The sequence below is a fragment of the Apis florea genome, unplaced genomic scaffold (assembly GCF_048593485.1).
Source record: "Apis florea isolate Af1SG1 unplaced genomic scaffold, ASM4859348v1 contig_3496_pilon, whole genome shotgun sequence".
NCBI classification, from domain to species: domain Eukaryota; kingdom Metazoa; phylum Arthropoda; class Insecta; order Hymenoptera; family Apidae; genus Apis; species Apis florea.
Genome location: NW_028256773.1, coordinates 4359468 through 4384677, shown reverse-complemented (window position 1 = coordinate 4384677; position 25210 = coordinate 4359468). Strand labels below are relative to the sequence as shown.

Here is a 25210-nt window from a genome sequence, read left to right as displayed (position 1 = left end):
AAGAATTATTTACTTACCAATTTCATCTAAATTATTAATTATTAATATGATCTGCTTCATATAAAATATATATTTTAATTACATGTAAGATGACGTAATATAATGAAAAATAAAATTATAAAAAAATATTGTTATATCTTTAAAATAAGATTAAAAATATTATCAGATTTTAAAATTTGTTCATAATATTTCGGTATCTTTTTAATCATGCTCCTAACCTAATTTTCGTTTCGAAAATATGTGTTATTTTATACAATATGCGAGGAATATTGAATTAGGTATATAATTCTTAAAAAGATACAAAATTAGGAACAAAAAAGTTTTATTTTATCCAAAAGATAATTAAATAATTAAATGCTTATATAAAAAAAAAAAAATGCTTTAAAAACAGAAAGAATTGAAAGGCTAATATACAGGTTGCTAACACCCTGTACATTTATGTACAATTTATTTATCTTGAATACATTAAATCAAAATTGGTTAAAAGCTATAAAAATACGGATAAATACCCCAACTTGACGTAATTTTTATTTAAGAATTTTTAACACAACAAATGCATAATAATATTGTTCGTATCTCTTCAAGATTTTAAAATCATCAATCATTTATCATCATATTTATTTAAAACAAGTATTAACGTTTCGTTAAATAATACACGTATTTTTACTATAAATAATCAAATACAAAGAACAATGAATTTATCTTATACGTATGTTTACATAAAAAGCCTAAGTACTTTTATATAAAAAAAAAAGAAACGAAAGAGATAAAATGGGGAAAAGATTGAAAGGAGAGATTAAATAATTTTTTTTTATACCATAACATTATTTTGGCAGTTATAAATTTTTTGAATTTTTCTTCCTAATATTATTTTAAAATTGCATTTACTTCTTTATTATTCGTATTTTATTCGTTTAATGATAAAGATTAAATATTCCATTTTTGAATAATAATCAATTGTATCATTAAACGAAATGATTTTAGTTAAGATAAAGAATTCTTTTTCTATATTACGATTATTCTCATTTTTTTTTTAAATCCTTTTCTTTTCATCCTTATCTCTCTTCAGATAATAGTTAGTTGTTATCATTTTTCTTAGATTCCCACATGTTATACATACATAAATTGTCCTTTCGTTTCGATATTTGTTCGAATTTATTTAATATAATAGGTATCACATTAACTCATAGAAGTGCTATACATAGATGGATAGAGAATACATAAGAATAGTATTAATGAATGACGAGTTTATAATATTCTCTCGCAGTATACTCAACTTCGGAATAGGAACAAACAAAAAAAAATAAATATATATGGTACCTGTCGTTCGCGTTTCTTGTATGTGGTGTTTGTGGTATATGCGCGTATGTGTATGTGTCTACATGTGTATATATGTTTTTTTTCAGTACGTATTTGTACATACGTGTGTAAGGTCTTCTTCATAAAAAGTACGACGATTAATTATTATCAAATATAATGCACATATAAAATTAAAAAGTATAAAAAACCGTCCAGCTTCGTGTTTTACATTAAGAATATGTTAAGAAACCGACTCGTACGGTTAAACGATGACGTAACATTCTATGGATCCCGAGTTTAAACTGTTGGCGACTTGATGAACCTGCGCTGCGTGTATATTTATCATGTTTACAGGCCAGTTACAGCACCACATGTGAATATTTCTTTTTCGGCTAAATATCTCGGAGACCGCTTGGAAACGTTTATCCATTTATTTACAAAAACAATTGATATCTTTCTTCTCGCATTTAGTTCATATTTCTTCTTCCACTTCCCTTTTCTTCTCTTTTCTATTTTGCTTTGTTACATTATTCTTTACTTCCAGCACGATCGAAGCAGTCAAAAGCGAAATAACATATATTTTGTTTTTTCTTTTTCTTTTTTTTTTTTTTTAGTGCATATCCTTTCTTACACACATCCTTGCTCTCTCTCTTTTTTTTTTCTTTCTTATCATTCATTCTCTTTCATTCATTTCACATTCACTCTTTTCGCCAATATAGATAAACAGACTCATTACTTCGGTATACATATACACATTAATATATTATATTTTATATTTTACGCTAATTATAGTAAAAACTCCTTCCGATTCGTTATATATTTCCTAAGAAACTACTTTTTAGCGGATGTTCTGTATCTCTTTTTTTTTTTTTTTTTTTTTTTGGTAAAGAAAGAACAATGTTTATCGGTGCATGACATACGATCGACATAAAGCTAAGATTGAAACCGATCTCGTTTCCCGCCAATTCAATCAGAGCTCATGATTAATTGATTATCATTTGGAGTGACCACGGGTGATAGATCTTTTTTCGGCATGTCATCGATTATCGTATTTATCTCAACATTCTCAGATACGCCATTTTGCAAAATTTTTCCTTTCTCACCAGCTGTTTTTCCGCTCAACGAGGTCTTCGAAGTTTTTGATACAGGCGTAGATTTTTTCGTAGGGGATGCAGCCGTGGTAGTTTTTGCTGTTAAGGATGCGCGTTTTATCGTAGTCGTGCTGGAACTAGTAGTAGACAAACGAGAAGTCGTCTTAGAAGCAGGTGTACTTGTCCGCCCCATGGAAATTTGTTTATTGGCTGTTTCCTTCACTTGTTTATCGATCGCCGGTAACTTATTGAGTGACATGCGAGGTTTCGATGCAGTTCCACTAGATGGAGGAGCTGTTTTGGGCCTGCTGCTAGTTGTTGTACCGATGGTAGTCGTAGTACTGCTGGTTTTTGCAGTCGTGCTTAATTTGTTGGCAGAAGAGGATCTTACTTTTGGAACTGTCGTTGTTCCAGTTGATGGTCGTGTGGAAGATGTTTTGACTAGCGTAGTTTTGGTCGCTAATGGTGATGCTTTACTGGAGGATTTGGTTGCAGTTGCTGTTTTACTTAAAGATTTAACGTCACCATTCGCGGTAGGTTTTTTGTCAGTAACAGTAACCGATTTTGAAGCGGTTGTTGCGATAGGTTTTGGTTTAGAGGTTGTGCTTACACTGGTTTTGCTAGTTGATTTTGTTGCAGTAGTTGATGTCGTTGTTTTCGAGGCGGATTTTGCAACCGACGGTTTACTGATTGCTGTAGAGGAAATTGTAGATTTCTTTGGAGCGTCGAGATCTTTTGGACGAGAAGGTGTCGTTGTCGATGGCTTCTTCATTGCTGCAGTTGACGTTCGAGTTGTGGAAGATACAGTTTTTGAGGGAGATGTTGGGGTTGATCTCGTTGGAGTTGCCTTTGAAGTTGTAGTTTTCGTCGGTTTTGCAGCAAGTGTTTTCGCTTTCGCTTTACTTTGGGCTACAACTGCACCTGCTGCAACTGCTGCAGTTGCGGTTGCTATTGCAGCTGTTTCGACGACTTTGTTTTCTGGAACTTCAGCTACTTTTTCTATTTCTGGTTCTTTGACTTCTGGTTCTTTGAGTAGTTCCTTGATTTCTGGCTTTTGACTTGAAACTTCAATTTCTGGTTCTTTGATTTCAGGTTCTTTAATTTCTGGCTCTTTGATTTCAGGTTCTTTAATTTCTGGTTCTTTGATTTCAGGTTCTTTAATTTCTATCTCTTTGATTTCAGATTCTTTAATTTCTACCTCTTTGATTTCAGGTTCTTTAATTTCCGATTCTTTGATTTCAAATTCTTTGATTTCAGATTCTTTAATTTCTAACTCTAATTCTTTGATTTTATGTTCTTGAATTTCTGGCTCTTTAATTTTGAATTCTTCAATTTCTGGCTCTTTCATTTCGAATTCTTTAATTTCTGGTTCTTTAACTTCGGATTCTTTAAATTCTGATTCTTGGATTTCCACTTTTTCAACTTTTGGTTCCTTTAATTTCAATTGTTCAATTTCCACTTCTTTAATTTCAGATTCCTTAACTTCTGGAAATTCTTGAACTTCTTTCTGTTCTTGTACCATATATTCAGTTTCGGCTACAAGTTCCGAAGATTTCTCTGGTTCTGTAACGTCTATCAATTCTTTTTTCTTTATAATTTCTTCTTGAAGATCTTCAATAACCTTGGCTTTAAGAATTTCTTCTTCCGTAGGTTGTAATTGACTCTCCAAACCTGTAAATTCTTGCATAGAATCAGATAAATTCAAAATGAGTTCTTTAATTGGCTCCTCTGATTCTACTGATTTTATTTCCTCTGTTGATATATTTGTTTCCATCGATTCTTTCATTGATTCCATCATTTCTTCTACTCTATCTTCAATATTTGCTTCTTCTGGAATTTTCTTTGATTCGATCACTTCTTCAGAAGTTTCGACAGGACAAATAATATCGTGAATGTGTTTTTCTTCTTGAGGAGAAAGAGGCGGCGTCAATTCAGAGTGGATTTGAAGTGGTCTTACGCAAACATCTTGTTCTTCGCTAAAATCTTCCGGCTTTATCTCTATTAGTGGCTTCGTGCACACTGGTTCATCTTCCTTTTCGTCAAACTGTATATTTGCAACCAAATCTTGCTTAACTATTTCGAACGCGCTTCCAGCTTCCGTGGAATATGCTTGATACGAATCAGTTGCTTTTATGTGCGATACTTGACAAACATCATTATTGTCCATTCCAAACGATTGGAAATTATAATTTCCAGGCATAAACTCTGGAGCATCCGGATGCAACGAAGATTGAACCGGTTTGGAAGACTGAATTTCTGCACTCTCAGTTGCCAAATCACTTTCCATTGCATCTGGAATCGGTGAGAGCGAAGAGGGCGTGTTACCATCGTTCGAGCAAATTTCTTTTTGCAATTCATTTCCAAGAAGGGCAGCATCCTCGCTGGTTTCATCTATGGGTTTCGTTTCATCTATGTCGGCGCTCGAAGGCGATAATGGTTGTTCATTATCAACAGAAACAGGTTCTTTTTCCGACTCGAATTCTCCCGAATAATTTTCGGTTAAGGGGGAGTGATCATATTTCGCAGTTTCTTGCGATTCTTGTTGATTGGAAGACTCCGGTTGCAAGTTTAGGAAGTCGACAGTGCTGGCTTTTAATTCGTCCGCGTGCTCGATGAAAGTATCTTCGCTGTAATCTTGTTGCGAAGACAGGTTCACGAATTCCGCGCGAATTTCAGATTTTTCCGTTTTATCTGTTATCGGTTTCTCGTTATTAGACGCAATTGATATTTTATCATTAACAGTATCATTTTCCAAGTTTGGAGATTTCGCCAAAAGTTCCTCCTCCTCTTCCTCCTCCTCCTCCTCCTTGTCCAAAATGCCGTTGGTTTCCTCTAAATCACTATTGCTCAAATCGTGGACGGCATTCAAATCGACACCTTTGTCGAACGCCGCTTCGAAGTCGCTAGGTGTGAAAGACATGGCCATTGGATCTTTAGCGATATCGTATTCACGCTCGCAGCTCGAGAACGATTCATCTATCGCGGAGATACCTGTTCTATGGAATTCACTAGCCGTTAAGAAACTGACCGAAGACTCGTCTCCGAATTCGGCCTTTGTCGATGATATTTCAGAATCATCCATATTTCCGGCAACAGGGGTTACCTTTTGCTTGTCAGCCAGAAAATCTGTATAATCGGTATTCTGTAAATTATCGCCATTTTGGTATTCTTTCTCCTCGTTGTCGACCTCTCTTGGTCGTTGGCATACTTCTTTCTCGAATTCGCTCTGGCTGGGCACTTGAATGTCGTCCATCTGTGGGACTTGTTTGAAAGGTGATCCAGAGACAGGGAAATCCTCGACCAGATCCATTCTCGTTCCCATAAATTGCGGTGAAACAGGAATGAATTCGGCCGCGTTAGGATTCAGTTGAAAATCCATATCCTTCAGCTTGTTTTCCTCCTCGATACAGGCTTCCTTGATCTTCTCCAGTTTTTCTTCTTTATCCTCAGCGCTAATCTACAATTCGTAAAGAATTGTAATATTTCTCGTTAAAGCGATGGCATTATAAAAACAATTATATTTTATATTTCAATGGATAAGCAAAATTTTATATGAATTAAAAAAAATAATGATAAAAACATGATACAAACTTGAAAATGTTATTTTTTTTTTTTTTACCTCTGTGTTAATAAGCTCAGGCGATCCCTCTTTCGGACTTTCGCATTTAATATTCTCCCCTATGCTTTCAGATTGGATTTTCGACTCGGTTTCTTTGACAGGTAGCTCTGATGTTTCCTCACTTTCTTCTTCTATGTTTCTCGTTTTTTCGGGTTCGCCAACAGGCGTTTCGGAATTCTTTTCTTTGTTTGGATCAACTCGATAATAGTTCCACTCGTCTTCGGAATCCTCGCTCTCCGCTACATTATCTGGTTCGTGAATGAGCGCATGCTGAAGAGGTTCTGAAAAGAATTAACAATATAGAATTAACAAAATAATTGCAAAGAAAAAAAAAATCATTATTCGCTAAACTTAAATTTTCAATCCATGTAAAATTATTATCGATAAAACGAAGCAATTCGACGATTGGCTACAATTCGGCTCGTCATTGAAAGAAATCAAAAATTGGGAAAATTATGCTATTTTTAGCATAATTCGTAAAAATTACGAATATGAATAATGGATATAGAATTCGGGTGGTTTATTTTATTTTTATTAATTAATTAAAAACAGGATATCTTTTTAGAAATAAAATTTTAAAAATCGAAACATCTTTTTTGCACAATATCAAGGTAATTATTTTTCTTTAGAGAACGATCCAATGCACCATCTTACGTAACAAGTTCCAACGAATTATACGAAGAAACATCTCGATCTTTTATTCTCGATTATTATAAAATGATGAATTCAATCGTGTTTTCAAATTTCCACGAAAGAAAAAAAAAAAAAAGAAAGAGAGAAATCTTTACAATAATGTAATTAGAAAATTCGAACTTCACCATGGAATACTTCAAAATCGATATGATGCAACACCTTAAACAAAATATTTCTTCATTTCGATTATATTCTCGTCGATTTTTATTAATTTTAACCTCGTCGCTTTCGAACATTTACAGATTTATAACACGAATTACATCACCAGCACAAAAGCAGAGCAAAAAAAGAGGAGATATACCAGAGTTAATCAACGTGTGCAGTATTTGGCAGCAAGAGTTAACCCTGGGACGGTCGGCGGCCGGACGCAACGTCACGATTTAACCCTAGGTCACTTATGACCCATACACTCCAAAATCGATAACGCGATTCACACTAAAACGAAATATTTAGAAACGAAAACAAGAGCAATTTAAACAACAACAACAATAATAAATTTATCTAATCCTGAAAAATATAATCCTGAAAAAAGGACCAAACGAAAAAATTCGAAAGAACACAATGAAAAATCACCAATCGACGATGGAAAATCTACGCGAGAAGAGAATTACAGAAACGGATCAATTATAAATCGATCTTCCATTCTACATCCTCTTCCGTATAATTGGTAAACGAAATACAAAAGAGAAAAAAAAAAAAATTAACCGACTTACTGCGTTCACAATATTGGTATATAAAAAAAAAACAAGTACAAGTACTCACTAGAAGGAAACGAGGTAGGATATCTGGCCGCAGGAGCGATTGCCGGTGACTAAGAGGAACTACGCCCGCCAAGAGATGCATTATCGATCTAGTCTAGAGAGCCCCCGGAGCACCCCCTTCCGCGACGGCCCTGCCACCACCCACCTGTACCGGCACACCGTATAGCAACAGTCGCACCTCATCTCCGCCAGGAACGCCGCTCCTACGATTGGTCCTGGCCCCTGCACACAAGGTGACTCACCCGCCGCACGGTGCAGGGAATTTCGGTTTAAAGACGAGCGAGCGAGCGAGCAACCGGTGTTCCATCAATTTCCACTCGACGAGAGCTCCCCTTCGAGGAGAACGAGAGAGTTGGAGATGATACGGGTGGCGCGAAATCGAAACCAGCCCACCATTACGTTTCGTAACACGAGATGTTTCGTTGGAATAGATTTAGAAGCGGATCAGAAGTGGAATAGAATCCCTAACCTAAAAGGAGAGGCTTATCCTTATTTCACTCGGTATTCGGGCGTTATAGAGATATACGGTATTACGGTTTGTGGTTGTAGAGTTGATTATGGGAGAGATTACGGGTAGAGGGAGAGTGGTGGAGATCGATGGAAAATTTTCTATCTCGGTTTGTCGATCTTTTGTAAAGATGGTTGTAGAGTAAATCACGAGGAAGATGTATCGAACGTGATGATGAGTTGAGGGAAAATTTCGTATGAGAATTTTTGTCGTGATATTTGCCGATTTTTTTTTTTTTTTATAGAATGTTATGAGAACATGATGATGAGTAGTGATAAAAATCGCGGATCATTTCGAATAAGAATTTTTATTACAATATTTATCGATCTTTCGTTTTATAGGGTTTTTTTTTTTTTACGACGAAGGAACATGATGGATAAAAAAGGACGGAAAATTTTTTCATTTTGGTTCTCCATTCGTTAAACTTTTGTTTCATTGGAAATAATTATGATGTTTATTGATTTGAGTTGAGGACGATGAGTGGAGTTGTACGGATTGATGGAAAATTTCGAATGGAATTTTTCTCCGAGATTTTAATGGTTTTGATCTGTCGTGGTGTATTAAAGTATGGAAGAATAGACTCTGACGTAGTCAGTGGAAAATGAGTAAAGCAAGGGGAGTTAATGAGCCAAGTTATTGAGACGAGCTAAGTGAACTGCGATGAACGTTCTACGTTTGACTTATGACGTTTTAATTCTTTTTCTTTTACTAATTTTTTTTTTTTTTTTTAAGATTAATCTGCAATAATTTAATCCTTCAAGATTTACGAGCAGAAAGAGGGGAATAATTGAAAAGATCTTATAATTAAAATAAATATTTGAAATTGTTGAAAAACATTAGTTTAATGATTCCTCCAAAAAAATGTACGTCATTATCAAGATTAATTTACATAATTTTCATTTGAGTCAGAAAATTTTGTTTCAAATTATATGTACAATTATAATTAATCTTTAAAAGTCATTATTAAATTCTGCAATTTATCATCAACTTATAATATTTTTTAATAAATAAAACCTCTGCCAAAATTATTGAAGCAAAAAGTAATAATCCTCATAAATCATACTAGCCTTCTCGATGAATTACTGTATGAATATTAAATTCAAAACTCTCGAATCGATAAATTATTTGCTAAGAATGTGAAATAAATAAATATATATATATATATATATATATAAATTTAGAATCATTGTAATATAATTACTAATAAAGTTGTAAATATTGTAAAACATAAAAAACGTCATGCATAAAATAAATGGATTCTCGAAATTACTTACCATTGATAGAATTAAATGGAATATTTTCTTTGAAAAATGATTAAAACAAATAGAATAAAATATGTCTTTCCTTTTATAGCGATAACATAATATTATTATGATGTTGTAGAGTGCAATATTAATGATATGCAAATAACAAAGTAATGAATATTGATGAACAGTGAGGCAATGATTTTAACAAAGGAGAATAAAATATAATATAATTTGCACAATTATTTGGATAAATCCGTGTTTAAAAGAATTTCAGGATACAAAAGGAAGGATATTCAATGAGAAATTAAAAAATTCTTCATACATAGGTTTCATATTAAAAATAGAAATTCTGATATTTATTAATCTTTTTTATTTGCAAATCATGTATACTCACTTAATTATTTATTTATTTATTTTAGGTCGCAGTTATATTCTAAACTACAAGTAATATTCATTATCTACTATTTAATATCTATTTAATATTAAATAATAATTTTTTTTAATATAATATTTACCGTCGAACTTTCATAACAATTTATTACACCTCTGTAATGTGGCAAATCATTTCTTTTATTTATTTAACGTATAATCAAAAAATTCTACGACTTCGTTCCCTGAAAATTAACATAACATTACATATATCAAATTAATATTGTATCCGCAATGAAATTTTTCAAACTTTTATCGAAATGTGAAATATTTAAAAAAAAAAAATAAACACTGATTGTAAAAAGATTATTTATATACTATCATAATATTTTAAATGGTTATTAGATGCTTATTAATCAATAATTTAATCGATATATCCATCTTTCCAAGAATTTTAAAAATTACGTTACTTTTAAACATTTTAGAAAGATATTCGAATGATGCAGCGAATTAACAATAAAAAGATAATTGTTGTTATGTTTTAAATATCGCGTAAGAGCAATAAGAATATTTTTATTAACATACCATTCCATTTTGCGTTTGGTGAAAATCCCATTTAAGCTAGATTATTATTATTATAACACTTATGTCATATATACATTGTGACACCAATAATATATTTACATGTAATCATGTACAAAGTATATTCAATAATCTGTTATATATTTCCATCATAAAATACTTTTGAAGTTATGGAAGTCGAAGGAGAATTTATAGTTTATATATAAAGTTTTCTTGCGTCGTAAAGAAAACGATAGATAGATCACCTTCAAATGCAATGAAAACACTTCCTTTTGGAAAATATATGCTTGAATATATCGAATTCTTTATTGTAAAATTAAATTCTAATGCTATTTTAAGATTGTCTGGGATATTACAAAACTAACTTTTGCAATAAAAACAAAATTGTATACATAGTATATATAATTTTCAATGAAATTTCTAAATTCTAAACTTATTTAATTTCAACAATTTTTTTTTTTTTTTGATTTGTGTAATAATCTTGAAAATATTTATTATCTTTATCAGAATGTAACTGTTAAATATACATACATGTATATCTATGTACGACAAACATAACCTCTTAATAAGAAAAAATACGATGTGAAACTAATAATAGGATAAAATTTATATACAATAATGTTATTATATATTTTACGTAATCGAAGTCTCTAGAAGCCAGAAGCGTAAGTACACGTACACAGAAACAGGCCTTAAGGGATGCCAAAAAAAAAAAGGGCAACCCACGCGGAGAACGTTGTCTTAACTCGTTCCTAATTCTAACGTTCCTTTAGCACCAACGCGAATTCGTTCCAACGATCTCCGTGCGCAACTTTCGAGATATCTTTACCCGCCAAGTTTTCCTCTCAAGTCAAGAACTATTTTAGCCGGATAATTCTTTTTTTCTCTTGGTCGATTTTTTTTTCGATTATGCTCTGTCACGTTTAAGGGCTACGTTTCTTTCACAAATTTGAAATGAATTTCAATAATTATCGTTTTATATCAAATATGTTATAAGATTAGATTATAGATGATATCTAGTCTTATAAATAGAAATATTTTTTGCATTGTACATGTATCATTTATGTGCAAATTTAAATTTCTTATTATTATTTTAAAATAATTGAGATATTAATAAATTTGATATACATTGTAGATAGTATTTCAAATTTCTGTCACTTGTTAAAAAAGTAAAAATTTAAGAAAAAAAATTCAATTTTTTAATTAATTTTTAATTTTTATAAAAGCATGAATTTCATAAAAAAGCATAATGATTACAAGTAAATCATGGATACAAAAACTATTCTTTGTAAAAAAAAATTCTTTGTTCATAACAAACAAAGCAAATTAAATTAAAACAAGTGGCAATTAACGATTTTTTTTTACGATAAAAAATGCATATATAATTTTTTCAAAGAAACATAAAAAGTATTATTCATTAAAATATTTTTGTTTTCAACGAACTGCGTTAAAATCAATATTCATCCAATATTTATTCCAAATAAAGTTTTTTCAATTGCAAAAGCCTAAAATTTTGTTATGTACTGTACGCTAATAATTTTCATTTTATTGCAAACTTCTTATATGTTATGTTTCTTTACACATCTTTTTTATGTTATGTTTACATTATGAAGTTATATATTGTTGAAAAACTTCTACAACATCTAAATATAATTCATATTTCTTCTCGTACTAAAAAATAATGTTATATTGTATATACAATATATTTATATTATAGAAATGCTATTAATTTAATTACCACTGATTATGAATTGACTTATTTAGTATAGAAAAAGGATTTTATTATTCTACAAAGTGAATAAAAATATATACGATTATAAAATGAGACCGTGTTTGTTTACATTTCTTCAAAATTCTTGCTAAGCAAAGCAGTATTGTGATAACAACTTAACCTAACCTAGCAAACCCACTACGATTCATTAGAATTAGAGAGAAAACAAAAAAAAGAAAAAAAAAAGTAAGTTTTAAGAAGATATCGAAAGAGGACCGTTGTATCCCTAACGTTATTTTCTTTTTTTATTCCTTTTCCCTCTGTTTCTTCGATCTTCCTTTTTTTCTACGTTTCAACCGTGCAACGCATCACAGATCCAGCCTGGTATAGCATATAGAGAGCAAGGGAGAGCTAATTTTAAACCGACGACAGCAAGCAGAACAGAGACAGGAAAAATAAAAAAGAACCGAGACTCTCCCGCTATTCGAAACTTGGTCTCTCTAAACTGCACCTGACATTACCGTGATTCGGTACACGTAGTATACAGTTCGACAGAAAAATATTTTTCACGCGCATGCCAGTTTCCGTGACAAATCTAATGTATAGAAATTTGAACGATATTCGAATTGGAATGGAGAGTGATGGTCATGTGTAAAAAAAAAAGAATTTTTTTCAGTTGAATTTCCAACCTAACCTAACTTTCTACGACTAGAATTTGGCTCGGTTATACAAGAAAAATACTGTAATTGAAATTATAATATCCAACTTACAATTAATAGAGGCTGATAATGAATCGATATCATTATCTATGTCTGACAAGATATCGATGATATATTTATGTATTGATGATTTTTCCACGATCTTTTATAAATAAAAATTATATTAAAAAAAGATGAAAAAATGTATTCTATATTCTTTATCCAAGACATTTTAAAATTGTTATCAATTTTTCAGAGTATGTTTTTTTATTCGAATATACATAATGCATATATATTTCTTATCTTTTCGAATATTTTAAAAAATGATTGTAATAAAATAAATTACGCTACTACTTCTTTATGAAATTTATAGCTTTATTATATAGGTAATTTCATAAGTAAGTAGATTTATTATTAATTTTTTAAATTCTAGATCTAACAATTTTTTTTATTATTATATTATGTTAATAGCGTAACATTAATTACACGATGATAATAATACAAGTTATAGATACCAATTTTTAGTAAATGATATTTTGTATGATATGTAATAATATTTTAACGTTACATTCATATCATTTTAATTTTATTCCTCAATGATTTTCAACATTATAAATTGAAAATATTGTTAATAATGAATAAATTGAAAAATTAGACGACTCAGCAATTACTCGAACGAATGTAAAAGTTATTTACAATTGTAATAATAATGATCTCTCGAACAGCTGCTATTGGATTAAATTATCGGTTTTACATGAACAATGAATGCGATAGTTTACTAAAACTACATTCATCGTGAATATAATAGGATGACTGAAAGGTTTCCAATTGAAATCGCCGTTTTCATTCTACTTCCTCTTGCGTCAAACGGAACTAAGAATTGCAATATGTTCTATTTCTTGCATGATCGTTAAACGTTAAAGACGGTCGAATTGTGATCACTCGATCACAATATAATAATTAAAAATGAATTTAGATTAAAGCTTAAGATTAAACACAGGTATAAATTTGATTAAAATAAGCATGTTTTAATTTGCATCTTATTCGAATTCATTTTAATTAAAACAATATTTCAAATTAAAAATATTTATAATAAAAAAAGAATGTATAAATTTAATTTTTTTTATAAGTTAAAATAATGATCCAATTTTTCTAATATGGCGTCGCCATGTTAAGGTTTCAAAGGTTCGTGCGCGCTTGACTTATTCTAAACCATAGTAAGAATACTAATAATATTGCATTACGAGAGACAATTCCGTTTTCTGTAATATTATTGAATAATGTGAAGCTGCTGTTGTATAAAATCCCCTCAATAATTATCCAATCATGTATTCTCCACATTATCGCGGAAACACAAACGAGAAAGTATCGCATATTAAAAATAGACTTAACCTTGTGCATATATCGAAGGTCCTCATCACGAAATGTCAATTTAATACTAAAAAAAAAAAAAAGATTATTCTCGCGAGAAGTATTATTTTTATTTTTAATTATAATAATATTAACCTATTCTAATATTGAAGGTGTTGAAAATTTTCATCTGAAAAGAATCTTCATAGAAGATTCTAAATATTTTAGAACAAAATTAAAAAAGAAAACGCATATATACTGATACATATCACATTCGAAAATAAGAAGAAATAGTAGTTATCTCAAGTGGTGGTCCAGTATCAAATTTCCGTCGTAAGTTGAAGGAATACGAGACATATATACCATAATATAAATAATATACATATATATATATAAAGGCTACAATGTAATGAGATATAAATGAAATATTTAAATATTTGTAATACTAATGAATAATTGAAACAATCATGTTCAAATGTTTAAACAAAGGAAAATTGTGAAAAATAAAAGAAATATAAAAATCTGAAATCTTATAACAAATAATTGTTTAATTGTTTGGAAAATTAATTAAAACAAAAATTTATATTTATATTATAATTTCTCTTTCTCATTTTCTCATCGAGATAACAACTGATATTTATACAGTTTTCTTTTTATTTATAAATAAAATATATTAACTTGAAATTGTCGTTCCTTTTTAAATTCTAAAAATTCAGAATAACGAACAGTCCTAAGAAATCCTATGTGCTTTCTATTTTTCAATTTTTCAATTTTATTTTCAATTTTATTGAAAATCTATATTTCTATACAATACTTTTTGTTGAAAACATCCTTGAGAATTGAATGGCCGGATATTCAGATAATAACCGATTGAACGTTCAATATTCGAGCACAGGGGAAATATAATTATTTGATCATAGGATATAGTACAGTGTCAGCAACCAGTAAAGCGTAGTTAACCGGTTAATATGGTTTTATCATATTATACATTTCTATTAGCTACATTATCCCAAAGTATTTAATAATGCATTTAAAGTTTTATGTACTATTTAATTCATATTGAACCAACTCAATAAATAGAATATCTATGTATGATAATATAAATGAATTTTTATTTTCTTCATTTTTTCCCAGTTTTAAACAGTATTTTAAAATAAATTTGTAGAAAAAATTATTCAAATAAATCATTGTTCGATTGGAATATTTATCAATTATCGAATAAAATTTATTTTCTATTATTATTAATTTTACTTATTTGAATTTTATCCAGCACAAGTTTCTAAATTTGTTATTAAAATAATTCCAGTATCTTTTACAGTTTTTGTATTTAAGTCAAAGATCGCGTATCAAATTTCAACCCACGATATACGCATAATCTTATCTTCCTATTTATTATTAGTGCGTTGAAGATCGCGACCACGAAGAACGCAACGCGTCGTATGCTAGTGTAATTTACTTAAGTTTGAAGTAAGCCGATACACCAGGTTAGATCCAATTACCAGCTTGCAGACGAGAACCTCGCTAATGTCGTGACACGGTAAACCGACCGCTAGACGTTCTATCTTTTCGGGCTTTCGAAACTGCAAATACGGTCAGTAGCACGCGATTCAAAAAATATTCAGCTTCAAATATTATATGAATAAGAAACGCCATTGGGGATTTCAACTTTTTATTTCTTAATTACACCTTGCGTCCTATTTTCCATTTCATAATCGCTAATTAGTTCTTTTTTTTAGGTTTCCAACGTTTTTTAAAAACGTTACTTTTAACAAATTAATAAATGCCTGTTTCGTAAACAATGTACAAAATAATTAATTACGTTTTGTCATAGAACAAACGTTTATTTGATGATCGTTTTTTCAATATATTGCGTGTTGAAATAAAAATTTTTTTCCATTTGTAACAAAAAATAGATAGGATTTGTTAAGTTTTTTTTAAATTTATATTTTATATAAATGAAAAGATTGAAAGATAAAGAAAGTCGCTAAGTACTTTAAAAAAAAATTATAAGAATTTATCGAAAAAGATAAATTCTTAAAAAAAAAAGAAAGATGATGAAGATATAATTTATTGTATATCTTGATATTTTTTTCTGTGAGTCATATAATTCATATAATAGTAATCTCTTAATATTTTTAACATTATGACGTTATATTTGACGTTTGAAATTGTGATATAGATATGAATACATAGTTCTTTCAAGAGCCAAACACAAATTTAATTCACATATGGAAATAAATTATTCATTTTATAATAATTATAATACAAAAGTACTGTCTCGTGTAATATGATTGATGAAATTAATAAACAAAACTCTACCAATTATTGTTAGAAATAAATTTTCAAAAATGTAATATATATTTTTTATTATTTTATTTTAGTTATATTATTTGATAATGTAGATGGTGGAAACCCGTATTCAAATGCTAATTGCATGAACAATTTATTGTAATGTTAAAAGATAACTGTAGATATTATTGAAACGAATACGGGTGAAATGATAAAAAAATTAAACAATACGCCTTGCATTGCAAATCCACCATCATATTTTCAACATATTACTTTTATATATTTAAGTTACGCATGTTTTAATGTAGTATAAAACAGATAAAACATTTACATTTTAAGTTATTTCAAATTCAAGTAAATTTAGTAAGTAATTTCTCTGGATTTGAATTTTTGTAATATAAAAAATATTTTTTATATTTGATAAAAACCTATAATAATAATAATCTTCTTGCAAAATATTTATTATGAAAATTAAACAGTCATTTATACGTTTTATGATTTTATTCTTTAATAAGATATTTTTCTGAATTTTATCATATTATAAATTAATCAAATGTAAATTATAAATTTGTAATAAAAATCAATAAGGTTTATCATAAAATTATAAATCTGTAAAAAATGTATATATTTGGTTATGTCGAAAATCAATTCATTTAATAACAGTCATAAATTAAAAAATTAATTTAAGAGATTCAGAAATACTCTGAGATACTTTGTTTATAATTAAACGGTTACGATACGTCTGTAATACCTACTGTTTGAAAATGTTTCTACGCATAATCTATATCGCAATAATGTGTAATATTCTATCATTCTTAGCTAAAACTAATAAAGGTTATACACACATCAAACAAACGAGCTGTCAATTTTTCAACTTCATATCGTTGTTATATGAATACATTTGAAGGAGTTTGGGACATAAAATAAATCAAAACATAACATCAAATACGGACGACAAAATATACGCTAAGATTATATTTGAATCTGCAACTTTTTTATATATGATAAATTGTCTAATAAAATTTATTCAATTTAAATTTGATCATAAATTAAGAAATAAAAAACTTTTGAATTGCACCATTTTGCTAACGTCACACTGTGTCCATGAACCGTAAATACTGCGTTTCATTTACACGCTTGAGGTGAGGAAATATATCGTCGATAAAGAACGATACTTCTTTTTTAATCATTTTTGAAACTCACAATCACTATTGCACAAATGCTCAATCTTTGAAGATCAATGAAATCAAATTGAATAAATCAGATAGATTGCAAATTATATAATGGGAGAAAACAAAAATTATTATGAATTTGTCTTCCATTAAAATTCTGAACAAAAAGACTCTCGTAGCAAGTCTTGGCTAGACATCAACGTGAAACCGTTTGAATTCGTTTCTGAGAAATTCAGCCAAGCCCGTGGCGAAGCTTGGCCCTCTCGTGAGACAAATAAGAAAACATTATGACGGTTTGTGAACAAGCTAACATCGCGAACAACGTTTCGAAAATCGGCTAAGGAATCCAAAGAATGACACGAAATCGACCGGCGAACATTCAACGCCGGCCGGCGTCCGTTCCAAATTTAAATTCATCGTAGACCGTTCATGGTGGACGTGATTAACGTACCTTAGAGAACGCTCTCTCGCTGGCACCGTCTGCTTCTGAATATTACACGAAATTCTACAAAGATTTTCTATCGATATACGTCCCAATAGAAATAATCGACGAACTTTATCGAAATTCACAATACACAAATCCGACTGGTTTCACACCACGAAAACACTTCGAGCAAGACCAAAGAAGACGCACATTCGCAATCCTCCGGGGCTCGAGTCCAACTGCCGGAACCCCCTTCCAGTCGACCCACGCGGCATGCCGCACGATTGGCCAACGACTGTTCACTCGTGCGCCAATCGAAATGCATTGCGACTCTCGAGTCCAATCATACATATTGACGATGATTCGAGATACTTCTGCTGTATGGCGGTAAATTTGACAGTATAAATTTTGCGCACGTGTAATCGCACAATTATCAACAACGATATAAGAGGTTTTTAATACTTTTAAATTAAAATATATAATAATTAATAAAGAAAATTATATTTTACAATAAATATCTTAGCAAAAAACTGATATTAAATAATAATTTCATTGAAAATATTATGAAAATGATATGAAAATATTTATTTTAAAATATTATATGAAATATTATGGAAATAAAAATAATAATAACAAAAAATTACATTTTCAATTTATAATTTACAAATCTTTGAAAGGAAAAATAAAAATAGAATTTAATATTATAAATTTTTATATTTCAAATAAATTTTTTAATTTTTTTAAAATTTCTATATAAAATAATTTTATCACATTACGAGATTTACTAGATTTCATTATATCGAAAAAATTAATAAGAAATTATTAATTTTTTTTAAATAGAATTTAATAGAAAAATCGTATATCACTTGCACCGAATTTTTTCAATCGTAAAAATTTAACTATCTTTCTTTCGACTATGATGTTTCGGAATGTAACATTTATTAATTAAATATTAGGAAAATTCACAGAAAATATAATAGGAATAAAACGACCTTGCGACTGCATGCCCAGATAAATTTAGATAGATGGAAAAAGAGGGGCGTGGTACAGTGAATAACTGCGCGCATACATGAACGGCATACGTGGCTTCTTTGGCACGTAAGTGTCATGACGGTTCTCCTTTTTTAATATCGTGCTGTGCTTCGAAGAAAACCGTCGGTAACGCTTTCCTGTTGCACAGTGACAAAAATATTCAATGTTTCATTCTCTTAAAATATTACCCCTTGCAAGAATCTATCACAAAATTCAAAACGATCACTTTAGATTTTTATTATATATTATTCATTAAAAAGAAAACAAAGAATAATGAAATTTATGCTTTCAAAATTTAATTTTTTTCATTTAATCTTTTCTTAATTATTATTTAAGAAACTTGGAAATTGTTTTTTATATTTATATATCAAATAAATATAATAAATATAATCCATGTTATTTATTTATTTCATATATATATATATATATATATATATATATATATATTTATGTGCTAACGAATTATTATTGATACAACTTAGATTACTTCAACAAAAGATCTAAAACAATGAGTTAATTTAATTAAACTCACAAATGAACAATGAATTTAAAAGAGATAAATTTCACAGATAATTTAAACTATAATTATTTAATAATTAAAAAGATAATAAATGACAACATTAAATTTCAAATAACTACATATTATACTTTTGACTATCATAATCACATGCAAATAAAAAAGACTTTCTTTTTTCGAACAATCTAATAAATTATTATAAACTATTTTTATCTTGGCATTGCAAAGATTTTAAATTCGAATGTATATGGTATATTCGTGTATATATATATATATATATTTGACGAAATACAAGTAGAATTTCGATAGGAAACAGGTGTAGGTAGAAGAGAAAGGAAGGGATAGAGGAAGATTCAGACCTCGGAAGAAGATTAGAAGTTTTGTGCGGAGGATGACAATCAGTGCAGGAAGTGCAGTGACTGGCACAAGGTGGTGAAAGCCGAAGTGCAGCGGAAAGTGGGCCGGGATCGTGGCCGATGGAGAGAACAGCAAAGAACGTCCCACGTTTGACATTCATATTTATGAGGTAAGCACGATATCGGACAATTTATCCAAATTATCCGGTCAGACCAAATTTGACGATGAGAAAATTACAATGTAGAAATGATTCTATCGCGGAAAATTTAAGAAAGTTCACGATTACTTTTTTTTTTTTTTTTTTTTTTGGTAATCCATCAATATGAAAAGTACTTTCACGTAAGATTGATCGTTGCAGTGTGAATATTTGCGTGTATAATTTATATCGCGTATATAGTAAGATTTCTTCATAAAAATATAAAAATTTATTATATACTATAGATGGTAATTAATTTATTGCCGTGTTTTGAAATATAATTACACTTATGCATATAAAAAAAAGTAAAAGTAAATTATCATTGAAATTAAAGTAAGTAATGAAAAGTTAATTATTAACATTTTATGAGAAAGTATTAATATTTTATCTTAATATATTATTGAGGTTATATTATTGAGGTTATGTTTGTGAATAATATCTCTTATAGATTTAACAGATATTTTAAGCAAACGATTCTCATTGAATTTCGATATAAAATTATACAATTTGGATTTAGATTGTTGTATAATATTGTTTTTTAATAAAAACAAATTTTTGAATCCAATTTTAAATAAGGAAATTTAAAAATTAGAAAAAGTAAGAAGAAATGAATATTTTTTAAAATATTTCAATTGAACAATAATTATTTTCATGATTGAGAATTTTTAAAAATTAATAATTTATATTAAGAAAAAATTTTTCACTTTGAATTAATTCCTAATTTAACAAATATGAAAATCATTCTTAAATAATTTTGTGCTGATTTAGAGAATATCTCAAATAACATGAAATATTTAATTTATAAATAGATAATAGATTTATAAGATTTTATACATTTGTGGATTTTCAAAATATAAATTAGAAGAAGGAATTCCTAATTTAACAAATATGAAAATCATTATTAAATAATTTTGTGCTGATTTAGAGAATATCTCAAATAACATGAAATATTTAATTTATAAATAGATAATAGATTTATAAGATTTTATACATTTGTGGACTTTCAAAATATAAATTAGAAGAAGGATTTTTCATTATTTATATCAGACTGAACTTAACAATTTGTAGTTTGATTGAATATCTTTTTAATTTTATAAGATATATATATTGATTAGTTAAGATTACATTTCTCTGAATTCTTTACTGGTGCGTAAGATAATGCAAGTTTCACGTAACGATGGTCAAAAATATCCAATGGCATCGACCTTCTTTCTAACCGGTTTCTCTGAATTAATCGAAATCCAACCTTTCGACGCGAATGGAAAGAGATGTTGCAGCTTTATCAAAAAACTAAACAGGTGCTTTTCTCGTAAAATTTTGAATAAATATTCAAAATTTCCTTTCTTTTCTCTTCGATAAGAAATTAGAGAATTATTAAAAAAAAAAAAAAATTAAGATTGAAAAAAATTTACAACAAAGTATAATTTACAAAGAAATATATGTATAAAAAAATTGTTAAATTGTATAATACAGTTTTTGAAATAAAATAAATTTAAAAAGTTGAATATGTACATTGTATAGATTGTAATTAAAGACAAAAAAAATTTCAATAATTAAATTTCGTAATTATAAATAATAGAACTATTAATCAAGTTAATTTTCTTTTCAATAGATATACGACTAATAATATAACTTTAAGTTGATAAATAATCTTAAATAATCTTGAATGAGTAATCTTTTTTATTTGAAAAAAAAAAACTATTTTTAAAATATTTATTATTGCCATTTTTTATGCATTAAAAGCAAATAAATTTTTGTCCATAACTCTTTTTTTACCTATTTATAAATAGATAAAATACGAAAAAGAAATCTATATATTTTTTTTTTTAAAAAGAATTATGATATAATATAATAATCATGTTTAATAAAGATTAAGTTATTTGTTAAAAGATATAAATATAATTAATAAAAAAAACTGTAAAATTAAAGTCTATCCATATCAAATGATATAAATGATATAAAAACTGATAAGAAAAATAGTTTTACATTTTACTTTTAAAATTTTTTCACAGATCTTTTATAAACTACATAAGAAAAATCAACTTGAATTAATATGTCCTTCGCATAAGATGCTTCATCATATAGCACTTATATTTTACAATCTACTTCTACTTGTTTCAATTTAAAACGAATCTAGTCTTGATTGTAAACTTATTTTTGTTGCGTTATTTCTTATTAATCAAACGCGTAATATTTTTCTTTTTATAAATGCGAACACGTATCCGTTCCTCGCATTTCTTCCTATAAATTATAAAAATATTTTACACGGGGAATTATCTCTATTTTAATTGCAGCAATTTATTACATAATATTCTGCATAATTTAATTATTTCATTGAATCTTCAAAAAATATTTATATATATGTCCACAAATAAAAATGTCCACAAAGTTATTCTAAATAATATCTTTTAGAAATTTTCAGTTTCAGGTATAATATTAATATTAAAATATTGGTAACAAATTAATATTTATTCATAATTACTCAATTTTTTCAATTTTTGAGCAAAATAATATTGTTTCTATTTATCTATCTATTATAAAATTTTTGCATAAAATTTACAAAAAGAGAATGATTTGATCGACTCTATTCTAATATCTAATATTAGGTTATCTCATACGTAATATTATTTTAATTCTTTCATTATTTGTGCAATAATTATGATTGTGTTTCTCGACAAAGTTAATAATTAATATATCTAATTAAAATAAAAACCAAAGATAGTATTTTTAAATTGAATTATCAATTTTACTTTTACGCTGAAACTGGATTTCCAAAACATTAGTAACTAACCTAAAACGAAAAAAAACTTTAATCGCGAAGAAAATTTATCAAGATCTTATCTACAAATCAAGAAAATTCACTATTCGCCTCAGAAGCTCGAAAAATCGTATACTGACACGAAACTCAAGAAAATAAACTTTCCAAACACTAACACGCACCTTGCGATCCATGAGGAAATAGGTCGTTCATAGAAACGTGGTTTACTTTGTAGTTCACACTTACTGTTAGCTTGCGGTGATGGCGGTGATTCGTCATAGTCCACAGGACCGGCGACATCATCAACGACATCTTGTGGCGTATCTGCTTGGTCCTCCACACGCGTTTTCTTCTCGTCCACTATATTTTCCATAAGTTGTTCGCAAATCTCGTTATTCATTTTTTCACAGATTATCTCGTTTTCAGGAATATCATCTTCAACTGTTTTAGATACCATAACCTCGTCATCGGGAACATCATCGTTATCTTGATGCAATTCATCATCATTATTGTCATTGTCATCGTTTTCGTCCACTTCGTCATCGTCCTCATCATCATCGTCATCATCGTTTTCGTGTAAATTATTATCAGTGATCTGTTCGTGCGTTATTATATTGGTGTTGGCATTTAGGTTAGCATTGATAGATTCGTCGATGTCCCTATTGTCGAGAATGTTCGAGTCATTGTCGGGTTGGCCATCCTCATGGCAAATATCGTCGTCTTTGTAAAATTCGTAGGAAAGATTTTTCACAGGCATAGTGGTCACGTCATCGATCGCGTCTACGTTGGTCTCGGGCCCCAAATCGGAATAATCATAATCAGTGTCGCCATTTTCATGTTTTCCATTACTGGCCGCTAATATAGCGTCGTCGTCGTCACGTGGCTCGTGAGAGATCATAGATTGTTTCAGGATGTTCGAGTTGATCGCATTATGGGCATCATCGATATCCATAAAGAGCGGTTTGTCTTTTGAATTCATTTTTTCGAGTATATCATTCACTTGTAAACGAAGGTACGGATGGGCGTTTAGAGGTCTGGCTGCGATCGCGTTCGCTGGTGTTAACAGGACCACAACCACGGTGATGTTGTCTTCCGAACCTCCCTGCTTCGCCCAGTGTAGCAGGATTTGGTACGCGCGTTTAAATCCGTCTGAAATGTAATAAAAAAAAAAAATATCTTTATTAGCTAAAACATTTCTTTATCGATAATAGAATATTATGATTTAATATATGTATTTGTATTTTACAACAATTTTTTTGTTCAATTTTCAAGTTAAGTTTTACAATGTTTAATATTTTTCGAAATATATATATTTATATAATTCGAAAATTGAAAAATTAATGGATGTTAATTCTATTCAAAAAAAATATAAGGCATTAATCTTAATTTAAAACGAGAAATGTAATAAATGAAATCTTATTAGACCATTAAACATCTTCCTTTCTTGTTAATGTCCAATAATAGTCAAGGAAAAAAAAAAATACAATTGCATGATTCATTCACGATTATATTCATTTTCTATTCTAATTCAACTTTCTCAAATATATATTTTGTATAAAGAATTAATTTAATTTTTCTAAATTAATTATAATCACAATAATCACAATATTACTACAAATTGATTTTTTCAAAATATTATAAAAATATTTTATCATTATCTTTTCATTTACTAATATCCTTCTTTTACTTTCAACTTCATTCTGAGTAATAATATGGAACACTGCTAATTATACAACATATCATCATACTCATTTAACATCTCTGATATTAAATAATAGTAGCTCTATTTATCGATTTTTTCCTGATTTGTAATAATAAAAAAAGTTATTTACGGCTACGTGAATCACTTATGATAACCATGATTCATGTGAACCGAAACGATTTGATGCAAAATTACGTAATTACAATTATATATATTGCCGGTCTACCGCGCGCGTGATGTAATATCGCACGTATAACACTCTGGAAATATAATAAGATGCGCTCGAGAGTAACAATAGATGCTTTTTCTCATAAGATAATTCTCGTTTAATAGTTTCTAACATAACAGATGAAGAAGCAGATTTTCTGCAAATGTAAAATGTAATTTTTTTTTTTTTTCTAGATATAAAGATTTGAGGAATATGAAGATATTTTTTTCTCTATTTCTATATTATTTTCATACGAGTTAAGATGATAAAATTCAAATGAAAAGAAACGAGACAAGATTGTGTTATTAAAAAAAAGATAGAAACGAATAATGATGAATAGTAACGAAAAGTGAGAAGAAAAAAATACTTGGCAAAGTCGGCCAAATTGAAAAAAAGGAAAAATTTGAAACGATGAGAGAATTATAGTTATGTTGAATGTTAACAATAATTTATGATTAATAGTTTTGATTAATAGTTCACGTTACATACATAAATATGGAAGATTCATTATCATGGAAATTAGGTTATGTCACAGTTTTTAAGTTAATTTTGTCGCATTTATTTTTTACTTCTTAAAATTAGAATTGGAAATAATTGGTAAATTAAAAAATATTTTGCTAATTAAAT

General features: G+C 28.8%; 1 protein-coding gene and 1 long non-coding RNA gene across 5 annotated transcripts in view; one reads left to right on the top strand and one right to left on the bottom strand.

The window, feature by feature from the left end:
- Window positions 1-506: 506 nt before the first annotated feature.
- LOC100863879 (uncharacterized) overlaps window positions 507-25210 on the bottom strand; it is a 71231-nt gene continuing 46527 nt past the window's right edge. Inside the window, exons 8-10 of the mRNA XM_012494611.3 lie at window positions 22920-23822; window positions 6010-6290; window positions 507-5847 (exon numbers count right to left, since the gene is read on the bottom strand). Of these exons, the coding sequence (XP_012350065.2) occupies window positions 2266-5847; window positions 6010-6290; window positions 22920-23822 (4766 nt within the window). The 3' untranslated portion in view covers window positions 507-2265. The remainder of the gene's footprint in view (window positions 5848-6009; window positions 6291-22919; window positions 23823-25210) is intronic.
- The window catches only part of LOC147656775 (uncharacterized), a 30786-nt gene continuing 25247 nt past the window's right edge, over window positions 19672-25210 (top strand). For 2 of the 4 annotated variants that reach the window (XR_015293861.1, XR_015293857.1), the window contains exon 1: window positions 19672-19888. This is a non-coding gene — a long non-coding RNA (uncharacterized LOC147656775). The remainder of the gene's footprint in view (window positions 19889-25210) is intronic. The other 2 variants (XR_015293854.1, XR_015293855.1) reach the window with 2 other exon arrangements.